The sequence below is a fragment of the Miniopterus natalensis genome, chromosome 15 (genome assembly GCF_054644295.1).
Source record: "Miniopterus natalensis isolate mMinNat1 chromosome 15, mMinNat1.hap1, whole genome shotgun sequence".
Classification (NCBI taxonomy): Eukaryota; Metazoa; Chordata; class Mammalia; order Chiroptera; family Miniopteridae; genus Miniopterus; species Miniopterus natalensis.
Genome location: NC_142095.1, coordinates 29,296,178 through 29,310,812, shown reverse-complemented (window position 1 = coordinate 29,310,812; position 14,635 = coordinate 29,296,178). Strand labels below are relative to the sequence as shown.

Sequence of the window (14,635 nt, the reverse complement as noted above, 5' to 3'; positions counted from 1 at the left end):
GCAGGTCACGGTGGGTAGTCCCGCGCCAGGCCTACAACTTCCCTGGTAAAAAGTAATCTTCGCCTTAAGCAAGCCCTGTCCATTGTTTCTGTGCATCTAGCTAACACACCTTCAAATGCCTCTTTTTTATACCCCTCCAGAGTGTAACTACCCTCAAGAGAGCAAATAATTTTGTTAGTAATGTTGTTAACTATCCTGTAATCGATCCCTGGAGCTTTGCTTTCCCTCCCTTTCCTGTAATCTTCCTTATATTCCCCCCTTAAACTGCAAACTGTCATTCTGGGGAGCATTTGAGATCTTGCTTCCTGGAAATGTTTAAGTTTGGCTCAAATAAACTCTTACTAAAATTCTCCATAGATTTGGACGTTTATTAGGTCAACATTAGAAATAAAACCTCTGACCATCCAATGTATGAAAGGATGGATCTGTGTTTGTCTGATAGTTTGTTTTTCTTAAAGTTTTATAGCAGGAAAAAGACATTATACTGCAGGCAAAACGCAACAGAGTTAAGGCAGCTTGCATATAACTGGAGAATTTTTTAAAATAATTCAATATTCAAAAACTTTGTATGAAATTCTAAACTGAATTTCTGATACCAGTTGTTTCTGAGATTGCCTAGCAATGCTCTCCGAGCCCTAGTTCCTGCTATTAACAGTCCATTTGAAATTCTTAAGTAAAAAATCCACAGCAGGACAGTGCACTACAGCTGCATTTTTGACACAGTAAACTCTAAATAAAAGATCTCAGCTTACCGAAACCAAGAACATCAGCAGAATGTGAGAACTACAATAACTTGTATCTCCTTCCAATTTACACCACTGGGATATGAGTGTGTGTGTCTGTCTGTAGGGATGTGGACAGGCAGTATGTGTTTGTGTTATATATACGAATATGCACAGCAACTTGAAGCTAGCATTTATTTTACTGGATACAAACACATAAAAATGATGGTCATGGTTTAAAAAAACAAACAAAAAACTTAGAAGAAAAACAAAAATTACCCTAAATACCTTTATAAAGAGAAAATCATGTTTAACAAACTAATGTATATTCATTTAATATTATATATACATATCAATGTGTGTGCATATACATTTATTTATTTACAGTAATGATACATTAAGTACCGTAATAAAATTGGTAAATAAGTTTAAGGAATTGTTTAAAACTATGTACTTAAGCCCGGCCGGGCGTGGCTCAGCGGTTGAGCATCCACCTAGGATCCAGGCGATTAGGGTTCGATTCCCGATCAGGGCACATGCCCGGGTTGCGGGCTGCAGCCGATCAATGACTCTCTCATCATTGATGTTTTTATCTTTCCCTCTCCCTTCCTCTCTCTGAAATCAATAAAGATATATTAAAAAAAAAAAAAAAAGTTATTTATGAAGTTTAGAAAAATACTAGCTGCAAACAAAGGAAAAGTCATTAAAACAAATTGTTCTAAGAAAAAATAGTTGGTGAAATTGGTTGTGTTCGGCTGCTGACATGGCTCAGAATCTGCAGTGAGCAAGCACTTAGATCAGGGTTCCTATCTTGGCACTACTGACATTGAACTGGGTAATTCTTTGTTACAGCGGGTTGTCCTGAGCAATGTAGGATGTTTATTTAGCAACATACCTGGTCTCTACTCAGTGGCACAGCTCTAGTGTGATAACAAAAAATGTCTCCAGACCATTGCCCAATGGCCCCTGGAGGGCAAATCCCCGCTGGAGGAGAACCACAGCTCTAGAAAGAAACCTCCTGCTAGCTCCCCACCTTCCCTGGCCTGCCTGTCACCCAGATCCCACTCCTCCACCTCTATTGTCTCCACAAGTTGTACACATTTTGGGGAAGATACACTGGGGTTCTGGTATATTATTATCTTCTATAAAAATTGCTGACACCTTGAAGACAAGGGACATGTCCAAAAAAGGCAGAGCTGGCATTCAAAGACTGTTTCAGCACTAGCTGGGTAGCTCAGTTGGTTAAAGTGTCGTCCTGATACACCAAGGTTGGGGGTTTGATCCCTGGTCAGGGACACACAAGAATCAACCAACGCTTGCGGTGGCGTTCTGTGCACCAAAAGGTTGCTGGTTTGATTCCAGTCAGGGCACACGGCAGGGTTTCGGGCTCAATCCCCAGTGGGGGATGTGCAGGTGACAGCAGATCAATGTTTCTCTCTCACACATTGATGTTTCTCTCTTTTTCCCCCTTCCTCTCTCTCTAAAAATTTAAAAAAAAAAAAAAAAGATGGTTTAAAATAAACAAATGAACACACCCAGGAAGACAACATGATTTAAACAATGTTTCAGGTAAGACTTTTTCTGTACTAAAGTATCCTGGAGATTCTGCCTCCCTTAAGTTATTAATAAAGTAGAATTAAACACATTAAGAGTATATTCATTTTATTCTCTATTGATGTATAATTAATATTTTTTACCATTTCCATAGTAAGCATTAAAACCATGAAGCACATATTTCACAAGACCACGGCTCTAATCTGAGCTAGAGCCAAAATATATACTTTATAAGTAAATTAACTCAGGACAAAGTGAAACTGCTACACATATTCATAAAAGCCATTCATACCTATAACTATACTGGTCAAATTTGGCTTCACTATAATTCTCAATATTAATTTCTGCTTACTGCTGGCAAAGGATGTAATCTTTATTAGCCCAGGTCTTTGTATCAGTGTCAATATTAAAGGTCTTGGTATCAGTAGGTAAATATTAAAGGTCTTTGTATCAGTGTGTAAATATTAAACAACATACAAAAATCAAAACTTTCGCATTACCTAAAGCCAAGGTTGAACTACCTTTTGTCAGCTGTGTAAAACATTTATGATAGCGATAAAAGCCATGACTGCAAGTTCATTACCTGGACTAGGAATCTGGTCTCGGTACTTTGGAACCTCATCGTTCAGAGTCTGAAGCATAACCCACATTGTGAATGTGAAGAGTGCAGCCAGGAACCCATAAAAGACTAGGTAGAAGAGCAAGATCAAACCTGTGAAAGAAAATAAACTTATGAAATTTGGAGATACACACATACATTGTGCACGCGTGTGTCCAGATTAAAAAAACCAAACCAACCACTGCAAAGCCAGGATTCCAAGCTTTGTCATGCACGCAGCAAATACCTCCACACTCAGAATATGAATTTGTCCAAGCAAGGAGTATTTCAGCAGGCAGCACCCACCCATCCTGTGACCCTTCCTCTCCACTAATAGTTCCAAGTACAAGGAGCTTGAGCTTCTACAGAGCATTCTCTGGTTCAAGGTCAGAGCTTTAAATTCCAGCACAAAGGGGAGTGTTTCCCAAATTGGACTTGATGCCCTCTAGAAAGATAAAAGATGATTTTAGCTGGGACAAACCCAATCTGTACATGTTCTTTTTAGTGGTAAATAGAAAATAATTAGCACATCAACCCCATATTTCACATAGTAATTATCTGCATAAATTTAAGTGTTAAAAAGTGAGCTGATTTAAAGAATAGCCAGGAAATGTGCAGGAAGGCAAATCATGAAGATGGTTTAATGAATAAAGTTTGGGAAACACTGGTCGAGTGGAAGGCTCATGCAAAAGTAAAGAGGACAAGACCAGAAACAAGCACCCCAGCCAACGGGACTTCACTACTCTACTGCTGAGCACAGAGCAAGAGCTGTCAGGTGCAGGTCTCAACATCACGGGCTTAGTCTTCTTTCCTTTACAATCTGAAAACATTATGATTTATTTTGAGAACATCTAAAAATAATTATTTTTTTCAATGTCTCTATTTGAAGTTCTAACATCAGATGTGGTCACCATCAAAATTATTGTATGTTACAATATTAAAGTCACACATTTACACTTAAACATCTAAACAAATCCCAGGTCAACAACAGTGAAGAGCCGCAATCCCTCGGAGCTGACTCACACCCTTTATTCTCACCCTTAATAACCTACTTTTTGGTTTCTCACCCTATTCCTGGCACAAGGGCAGGAGAGCCTAACCTGGAGCCTATGGACTCCCTTGCCCCCCCTCCCCAGCAGGATTAATGTCAGCACTCTGAAGTTTTCTGTAATAATGTATTTATAAATACATCCCCCCCCCACCCCACACACACACAGAGGGAACAGTTCTACAGCATTCTTAAGACCCTATGACCCCAAAACAGATTGTGGCAAAAGCTGAGTAACTTTTATCTCTTAACTGCAGGCCAAGAAACTATCTCCCTTCCCCTCCCTTTTCAAGTAATGGGGGAACAGTTAAAACAACTTCATTTTAATTTAGACTAGCAATGCCCCGTCCCCACCCTGCCCCAATTACCAGGAGGCCAAAATAGAGAGGAGAGGACAGAAGGAAGAAAGGAGAAGAGCATGTCACCTTCACAGCATCACTTCCCTACCACATGCAGCGGTCCTGTTGCAGGAAAAAAAGGGAAAACCAATCTCAGTGATCAGTGAGCTCGAGAAGGAAAAGAAACACATGCGAAGCCCAAAGGCTAACTTAACACATATAGGAGAGAAATGAGTCTTTCAGATCTAGATGTTTGTTGGATCTATGGATAAAATCCTCCACACAGCAGACCAGAGAGGATGAATACGTAAGTGTAATGAGTGTGGGCTGTGTTCCAATAAAATCTCATACAAAAACAGGCAGATCGAGGCCACAGTAGTTTGTCAACCAATGCAGTAAATATTAAACAGGAGAAGTTTGAAACAAAGGTGCTGAGTTTATTTAACACTGTTTTTAAGTCACCTCAAATAATTTTTATCATACCATTTTCAAAACTTGATTTTAAATTTCCAGGAAAAATACTGTAAATAAAATTTATAAACATGGTTACAAAGCAAATAAACATATAGCAGACAAAAAAATAAGCTGTATCCAAATATGGTTTCTGAAGAAACATTACACAATGAAAAATGTGTTCAAACTTCCTCTAAAGAGTTAGATTCATAACACAGATACACAAATTAACAGCCACGTCCCATCTGATGCCATAAACTTGTGCATTAATTCTGAATGTAGGGAGCATACAAACAAGTAAGTGAGTCATTTCCAGCACTAAAGCAAGTGTTCCCTACTTGGTAAAAATAAATAAATAAATAAATAAATAAATAAATAAATAAATAAATAAATAAATAAATCCTTTTGCCAAGAGACCCAAACCTAACATTTAAAAATTAAAATTAATCTCACTTATAGATTTCATACATGAAAGAACAGCAACACTTAACCTCCCCTCCCATACTAAGAAAAACAAACAGGAAATAAAGAGAAATTGTAAATTGCTACTCTTACAGAGGTAAACCTGCAGTTGGATACTCAGATGCAGTTTCATGATGGGCTTAACACAATGATGGAGATCAAACTTGGGGGTGTCCTAGGTTAGTAATGGGCAGTGCAGATGGACCTGTTTATGTTTGTTTTTTTTTTTAGATGGACCTGTTTAATGTGCCATGCCTGCCTCTGTGCGAGTCACTGTGAGCAGGAAACAATAAATTAAGCCTAAATCATGCTTACTATATTACTAATGCTCCCTAACTTAAAATTCTTCAAGAATTTCCTTATATCACTAACCAACTAAAGAAACTTAGACTAAAATTCTGAAGAAACATCAGAATTGTAAACAGTCTGAAGTCAACAGAACCATAACCAAAGATGTTTATTCAAAATACTCAGAACTTTCATGCTGTAATTACACTGTTGTTCTAACAGTGTAGAGGCAAAACAGTCCTACCTCTACATTTTCACTCTCAGATCTAAGGGCACATAAGAAAACTGTCCAATGACTAAAAACTTCTAGCCCTCCCTAGCACAGGAATTGACCCTTCTCCTTCTTCTTCCTTTGTTTCTTGAGATGCCAGTTTTCAAATCCGCTTCCCCTCTCTGCTCTTACTGTGATGTGGGGACGGGTGGTGAGGTTCGATGGAGCTGGACGCTATATAGCAGGATGGGTGTAGGCATGGGGTTTGCTAGTCAAAATTGGGCTCAAATCCTGGCCTGACCACTTTGCTGCTAGGAAGTTGGGCAAGTATTCCTACCCCAAATGACTTTAAAAAAAAAAAAAAAAAAAGGTGTAATAGTAGTATCTAATTATTCACATTACAGAAAGGAAAGTAAAAGTCAAGAGATTTGATGACAGCCCAGTCAGTGTGGTTCAGTGGTTGAGTACCAACCCATGAACCAAGAGGTCCCAGGTTTGGTTCCTGGCCAGGGCAGTAAAAAAAAGAGACTTGATGACATAAAAACAAAACTCTTCAGAGGCAAAAAAGCCAACAAACTAGAAAGATTTTTGGAATTATGCTGCAACTAGGCTTTAAGGTGAAACGTAAGGTTTATTTATTTATTTATTTATTTTCTAAATATAACTTTATTGATTTCAGAGAGAGGAAGGGAGGAGAGAGAGAGGGAGAGAGAGAAACATCAATGATGAGAGTCATTGATCGGCTGCCTCCTGCACGCCCCTGACTAGGGATCGAGCCCGCAACCCGGGCATGTGCCCTGACCGGGAATCGGACCTCGATCTCCTGGATCCTAGGTTGATACTCAACCCCTGAGCCACGCCTGGCCAGGCAAACTTAAGGTTTAAAGTTTAGTAAACTGCATTTTACTCTCAAAAATGTTTCAGCAAGTAAGGTTTGATTCATGTGGACTCTTAAGCAGCAAGAAATCTGGCCAAGATTTACCCTATGTCATTCATGGGAAAGAGAAATAGGTTGTGTCCAGCCACTGTTTCAACCTTAACTAGGTATCTGACAATTCAGTTTTGACACCAAGCACCTGGAGTAGCACAGACTTCACTAATTCAGGGCTTGGTCTTCCCCAAGAATGCCCTCACTTCAGATACCACCCAAACTTGTGAACAACTGGCTACCAATCTGGGAGGGTTCCACTCTCCCCTCAGGTTTGGTTATTCACTAGAATGACTCAGAATTCAGAAAAGGACTACCCTTAGGATTATAGTTTTATTATCAAGGGCATACAAAGGGCAAGGTCTGGGTGGGAATGCAGTTTCTATGCCCTCTCCTCCTTGGAATGAGGGGATACCACTCTCCCAGCACATCAATGTGCTCCCCAATTTGGAAGCTCTACTAAGCTTCAGTATCCAGAGTTGTTATTGGGCTTTCAAGGCATACATGACTAAATAAATCACTGACCATGTCACTGAACTCAATCTCTAGCTCCCTCCTCTTTTCTCCCTGGAGGTCAGGGCTCGCTGCAATCACAAGGTAGGTCCCTCTAGGTACCAGCCTCAGTGGAACTTATCTAGGGGCCCCGCTATGAAGTCACACCATTAGCATAATAAAGACACCCCTATCACCCAGAAAATCCCAAGGGTTTTTTAAGAAGCTCTGTGCTAGGAACATGGGACAAAGAGCATACAAATTGTTATACAACACCAGGACACATAATGGGGGTGGGGGGAGGGGGGAGTCTTTAGGCTTCATCAAGCAAGGCCTGCATATACACACCTTCAACACACTTTGAGGTGCTGTGATCTGACTCCCTCCTCCTGCAAACTTTCCAGTTACCTGAGGGTGCCTAGACACCAGAAAGACTGTGCCTCTCCTCAGAGAATTCTGATGACTAGAAACTACTTCTCCTTGGTGAGTAAATTAGCATTCTGTTTATAGTTTTAAACATTTTAAAGCAGAGGTAAGTATAATTTTTAAAAAATCAATTATATGGACAAGTACAAGTTTAAAATCCTTTGTATGTTTGAATTTTAAAAAATAACTTTATTGAGGTATATTTCACATTCTATTCGCCTATGAGTGGAACTGCTAGGTTACACAGTAAATATGTTTATTAGCCTTTTTGAGTAAGTGACAGACTGTTTTCCAAAGCAGCTGAACCATTCTACATTTCCACCATCAGGGTTCCAATTTCTCCATAACCTCACCAATACTTCTGTCTTTTTATACAGCTATCCTAGTGGGTGTGATCTGCACTTCCCCAACAGCAAATGATAAGAGTATCTTTTCATGACCTTATTGGCCATTTGTACATTCTTTGAATAACTGTCTATTCAGATCTTTGGCCCATTTTTAATTTGCATTATTTGTTTACTTAATTGAGTTCTAAGAGTTCTTTACATATTATAGATACAAGCCTTTTATCAGATATAAGACGTACAATTATTTTCTCCCTTTCTGTGGGGGTTGTCTTTTCACTTTCATGATAGTGTCCTTTAAAGTCCATTTATCTATTTATTCTTTGGTTGCTTGTGCTTTGGTATCACATCAAAGACACCAATGCCTCTTTCAAAGTCATGAAGTCTTGCATCTATGTTTTCTTCTATGGATCTTATAGTTCTAGCTCTTAGATTTTCTTAAAATTAATAAGCAGGTATTATTTTTATAATAAAATATATATACATACACACATGCACTCAAATTTTATATATTTATTAAAATGATGGTGGTATAAAAATATTAAATAACCTGTCCAAGACTAACCTACAAGTAAGCAAAACAGCCGAACTAGTACCTCTCCATGTGGTACCTTATCTGGCTGCTCTCCCTGGAATCTTCAAGTTGTTACCTTTTGTAATCAAAACTCCCATTCTCTGAAAAATACATTATTCAAGCAATCTGTGTTATTCAAGGTGATAGAAATTTGCATAGAATAAAATCTGTTCCTTCTCTCCAAGAATTCAGTTATCATAAGTGACAGACATGTAAACCAAGAATTATAGATACCAAGTGTTAGGGGTAAAAACCCACAGAAAGAATTAACTGTCTCTAGCTGGGAGAGGAAGGAAAGGAATTTCATTAGAGAAGGTCTCCCACAAATAAGTGAGTTATACAGTTAATACAAAAATAATATTGAATGTAAACTGTAATTCTAAAAATTTAAATTCAATAAGTAAATAAATAAATAAGTAAATAAATAAATAAATGAAAAGCAATTATTTGATTAAAAAATTTAAAAAAGGACAACAGGAGAAAGCTCTCTATCAAAAGCTACATGACCAAATGACTCCAAACCAGGAGCAGCCAGGTGAGTAAACTGTGCTCCTACCCTCACTCCCAAAACATACATGCTCTCTGGTGCCAAGCAACTGGCAACAGCAGAGGCAACGTCTACTCTGAAGTGGGAGCAGGGAGCATGAGACTTAGGCTGAAAAGTGGGCGACGTCCTAGATGGGTTGGTAAAACACCTAAAGGAGTTAACATGTGCTACCTACCTCCCCTATGCTGAGACAGGGAAATCTAAATACAAAGAGGAGGAGCAGGGAACCAATAATTACAAAAATATTTAAGAAAAAACTAATCCAATGAAGTATCGAACTCAACAAAAAAAGTAACACCTGAAAAAACTGGGTCATAGCAGCAAACAGAGCAAGGAAGGAGGGGAAGTGTCAGTATAATGAAAATATAGAGAAAAAGAAAGGATGGTGTTTTTAAAATTAGCTTTCATATTTTGATTATTAAAATAAAAAACTTAGTAGATAAGCTGAGGAGCAAATGAAAACCACCCTGAGCTACCAACACACGCTCACCAGAATGCTAGAAATTTCAGACTGTCCACCAAGTGATGGCCCAGGAGCGGAACTGCTGCAACTCTTAGACACTCCTGGTGGGAATGTACCAAAACAAAACATAACACAACTCAAAACCTGACAATTTTTCAAAAAGTGGGCCACACACACCTCTGAAAAAATCCAGCAAATGCACTCCTAGATATCTGACCAAGAAAAATGAAAGCACATGTTCACATAGGAAAGGTATATGAATACTCACAAATGTTTTACTTGTAATCACTAAAAACTGAAAACAACCCAAATGCACACAGCAGATGAATAAACTCTGCCTTATCCATACAATGGAATACTATTCATGAACTACTTCTCTAAATAATTATGCTGAATGAAAGAAGTCAGCCACTCCCTCCCCAGAGTACACACTACATGATTCTGTGTATTTAAAATTTGAGAAAGCACAAACCAAAGTGTCAAAAAGCAGATCTATTTTTGCCTGGAGACTGGGGGAGATACAGGGAGATGGATTACAAAAGGGCAAGTGGAAATTCTGGGGGAGATGAACTTGCGCATTATCTTGATTAAAGTTTCACGAGCACAGTGTATGTATGTGTATATATGTCAAAACTCAAGTTGTACACTTTAAAGACTGTGTGCTGCCCGGCCGGGCGTGGCTCAGCGGTTGAGCGTTGACCTAGGATCCAGGCGATTGGGGTTCGATTCCCAGTCAGGGCACATGCCCGGGTTGCGGGCTCGATCAATGACTCTCATCATTGATGTTTCTCTCTCTCTCCCCCCTCCCTTCCTGTCCCTGAAATCAACAAAGATATATTAAAAAACAAAACCAAACCATGAATGTATTCATGTATTCTTTTTTTCTCCAAGATTCAGTTAGGAATATTTACAAATACAAAGAAGAGTTGAACGAAAAGTAAACACCTATAAACCCTCCTAGATTCTCCAGTTAACACTGTTATATTTATCTCATATCTATTCACCATTTATCTATTTTTTTATGCATTTCAAGTTGCAGGTGTCAGTAGACTTGATCCCTAAACACTTCAGCACACATATTAACTAAAATTGAGAGAGAGAAAAAATTGCATTAGTGAAATACACAAATCTCCAACGTATCAATAGATGGCTTCTGACAAATGAATTCACTTATGATTCAAACCCCTACCCAAGGTAAGTTCTCTCATGCCTCTTCCCAGTCAATCCCCACGCCCACTGCCCTAGAGGCAAACACCAGTCTGGGCTTTTTTCCATCAGAGGTGTTGCTTGTTTTAGAATTTCACAAGTGGAATCATATAGTATGTATTCTCTTTGGTAAAGCTTTTTTTACACTAAGCCTAACTGTGAGATTCGTCCAGGTTTTGTGTTATCTGTAGTTAGCTCCTTTTTACTGAGTAGTATTCTATTGTGTGCACATACCAGTTTGTTCATTCTGCTGCTCACCGGACACCGGGGCTGTTTCCAGGCTGCAGCTACTATGGATATTCTTGTACAAGTACTTTTGTGGACATGTTTTCATTTCTCTTGGGCAGACACATAGGAGTAGAACTGCCAGGTCATGGGGTAGCATATATTTACTTTTGTATGAAACTGCCAGACCTCTATCCAAAGACGATAAGTATTACATTAAAAAAAGTATTACAGCTAATTAACAGTGGTTACCAAGGGAAGAAGCTGAGGATGACAGTAGACTTACTGATTATTCACATCTGTATTGTAAAAATTCAAACGATGGTGTTACTTTTGAAAAGAACAAAAGTATGAGCTACTTTATGAAAAGAACAAAGCCAAGAGTCCACATTCCACTTAAGACGAGTTCAGGTTTCTCAGGTCAGCCCAGACCACTAACTCTTAAGTTCTAAAGCAGAGGTCAGCAAACCAGGGCTGTTTCCTGTTTTTGTAAATAAAATTTTGAGAAACAGCTAGGCCCATTACTTTACATATTATCTGTGGCTACATTCAAGCTACAATAGCAGAGCTGAGAAGCTGCCACAGACACCATATGGCTGGCAAAGCCTAAAATATTATCTGGTCCTTTAAAGAAAAAGTTTGCTGCCTCTTGTTCTAATGTATTTATATAGGTTCTGTTTCTCATTTCAAAGTGACATGTGAAACTGTCACACACTACTTTTCTCTTATACAGGAAACTAAGATTAAGAGATTTTAAATGAGTTATCTAAGCTAAGATAAAGATGTGGAACTAGAATTTAGGTCTATATCCAGAGTTCTAGTCAGGTCATCTTCTTAGTATATTTGTGCACTTCTAAGATTCATAAGTAAAAAAATATATATTTATGCCAACAGGCTCACTTTTACTATGATGCTCTATCTGGAAATTTGAAAATGAATTAGAAGTTTGGTGGGACAGAATCATCGTGAGCTAAGGGGAATTATGTACAAGTATCTATCTATACAAATAAGACTTTCAATGTGGAGCTATACCAACTGACCCACATTACTCTCAACTTTAGCCCAAGCAATAGGTGAATCACAAGCTGAAACTAATTAAATGACAATTTGTTCATAAAAAAAAAAAAGTACATGCCTGCTATGTGCTAGTTGTTGTAGGGATATAAAATGCAGATGTAAATCCTACTCTTTGACAACATCTAATTACTAGGAGCAATATATATATTTCAGCAACTTTAATCCAGGATATAACGTTTTAGGTGCTATAGGAGATAAATGTGGTATTATTTTCCACCTGGGCATCATCAGAGACAGCTTAGGGCAGAGCTGCCACTCAAGCTAGGTCCGTGAAGAATTTATGATGCAGAGAATGGCATGGGAAAGGGAATGAGCAGGGCATTCCAGACCAAGGGGCCTCATATACACCCATCTGCCTATGGCATGTACGGGAAGTAAGGTGGGAAATGACAGGTTGTACGGTTGGAAATTGAGTTTTAAGCCAGTAAGCCTGGAATGTCAGCCGGGCTGTCTGGAACTTATTTAAACCTGAAGGCAGTGGGAATCATGGTTTTTGTGTGCAGGGAACAGCGTGATCAAAGCTGCAGCCTTAGAAATAACCTGACAGCAGTGAGGTTACCCTGGTTTAGGTCATAATGATTACAACTGATTCCTTGGATCTTTCTGGGGGCGCATCAGGAGTTAAGAGCCCACCTTCCTGGTGTCAACAACACTATACTTTTTAAAAAGCTGGAAAGCCAATGGTCTATGTTAACTCAGAACAACTTTGAAAAAGTTACAAAAGCTCTTTACCTGGTGCTTTAAGATTCTTAATCAGAGAATTTATAAGAAAAGGCAAGATCAGATTTTGATAAAGGAACAGAGTTTGGTGGGAGTGTTAAGGGCTAAGAAATTTCAAACAGGTGGTTAGTATTATGAAGCTAGGAAAAATGAATATTCCAGGCTCCCTGAGTGTGTGCTTTCACAAAATTGGGGGAGGGAGGAGTGTAGGTGTGCTGGGTGACTAGGTCAGATGTATGGACATAGAGAACTGGCATAATTTGGCCAGGTCTCAAGCCCAGATGACAAAGAGAATAGTTAATGCTATTTTCAAAAATTGCAAATACAGGAGCAACTCAGAACTGCACTAGAGGAAGGGGAAAGAGCTCCATTTACTAAGTGACATATAAGGTTCTGGAGTTAGCTAAGCCTCACTCTCAGGTTCATGGGATATGCATGAAGAGAATGGAATCTCAGAGAGACGTTAAACCAAGAAGTAAAATCTGTGAGTGATCTTTGCAGTTGTTCTGAGATTGCAAGGAAGGACCATGAAGAGAAAATAAGGCCAAAGAAAGCACCTGGGGAATATATATTTAGGAAACAGGAGAAGAAGAGCAGACAGGAAGGAACCAGGAAAGGAATCGGTAGAGAACTATGGAGTCAGATAAGGGTATATATACGAAGGGCCACTTTTTATGTGCCAGTTACTAGCCAAAGAAAAGTACCTCATGCTTTGGACGAGGGTCAGTTCCAAAGCCATATCTTACCACGGCACCAGCAAAACACTAAGAGGAAGTCATGAATAAGTGCCAACTCCACAAATGACTCAGTAACAAGGCAACAGATATGTGGGAGGCTAAGTTAGAAAAGTCTTTTCAGAAATATTAGTAACAGCTGAGTCTCTCCTGTAAGGGCGAGAATGATACTATTAAGTCCTCATTAAATTTGAGAGCAAGTAAGCTTTTTTTTTTTTTAAAAAAAAAAAAAAAAAAGAGCAATAAAGCAGAACCTGGGAGACCTTAATAATAATCCTGGTTCTGTTATCCTAATCAGATGCAGGACCCAGGTCACAAACTCAGCTAAGTCTACAACAAGAAGTTAAGTGGAAGCTTATTCAGAACACTGAACGTCTATCTATGAATACCCATCTGTGCTATGGCCAAAAAAAGAAAAAAAAAAAGAAAAAGAAAGTAGGGAGGAATGCCCAAACCTTAGGGGAAGTGTTATACTATGATACACCAATACCACCAAGGACATTAAAAATATGCTGCAGAAGATTAATTACATGGGAACACTTCATAACAGTGTTTATTCATTCAATGGATTTTTATTACATTCCTAAGTGCCAGGCAACAGGCTAGGTATTAGAGAATCAAGATGAGTAAGACAAGAATAGCAAGCCTCTATATTGCCTAGTAAGTGGGAAATAACAATACCGAATAAAGTGACAAATGCTATAATAGAAAACAGTACTATGGAATACATAGGAGCACTTGATGCAGTCTTAAGGCAAAAAGGGGTTCAAAAATGTTTACCAGCGATCAGGCTATCAAAGCTGACACCTGAGTAGCAATGCCAAAGTGAAGGAAAGAGGCTCAGGAGTTAGGCCCAGAGTGGGAGGAGAGAACTATGTGGAATGGTAGAGAGAGAGGACAGGAGTTGAATAAACCAGAGAGATTATAAAGAAAGCCCCCGAGGACAATGGAGATTTACATGAATAGGTACCTATGAAACATTCAATGGAAGGTTTTTAACAGGCAGTTGGTTATAATAATATAAAAAAGCCATGTGGACTATAGATGTAGACTTGGGAGACCTAACACAGAGATAGTAACTAAAGCCACCAGAACACATAAATTCTAGCAGCAAGTTTGGACAGTCCCCACAGAGGTGATGAAGAAGGCCAAGGATACCCCCAACACATCAACCTCTAAGGTGGCAGAGGAATAAAAAACATTCCCCTCAAACACTAAGTGATAA

The 14,635-nt window shown here is 38.9% G+C and overlaps 1 protein-coding gene across 2 annotated transcripts in view; it reads right to left on the bottom strand.

The window, feature by feature from the left end:
- ATP1B3 (ATPase Na+/K+ transporting subunit beta 3) overlaps nucleotides 1-14,635 on the bottom strand; it is a 33,904-nt gene that overhangs the window by 14,863 nt on the left and 4,406 nt on the right. Inside the window, exons 1-2 of one of the 2 annotated variants that reach the window (XM_087824971.1) lie at nucleotides 4,744-4,819; nucleotides 2,860-2,988 (exon numbers count right to left, since the gene is read on the bottom strand). In XM_087824971.1, the coding sequence (XP_087681097.1) occupies nucleotides 2,860-2,988; nucleotides 4,744-4,804 (190 nt within the window). In that variant the 5' untranslated portion in view covers nucleotides 4,805-4,819. Of the gene's footprint in view, nucleotides 1-2,859; nucleotides 2,989-4,743; nucleotides 4,820-14,635 lie in introns of those variants that run through there. The other variant, XM_087824972.1, reaches the window with a different exon arrangement.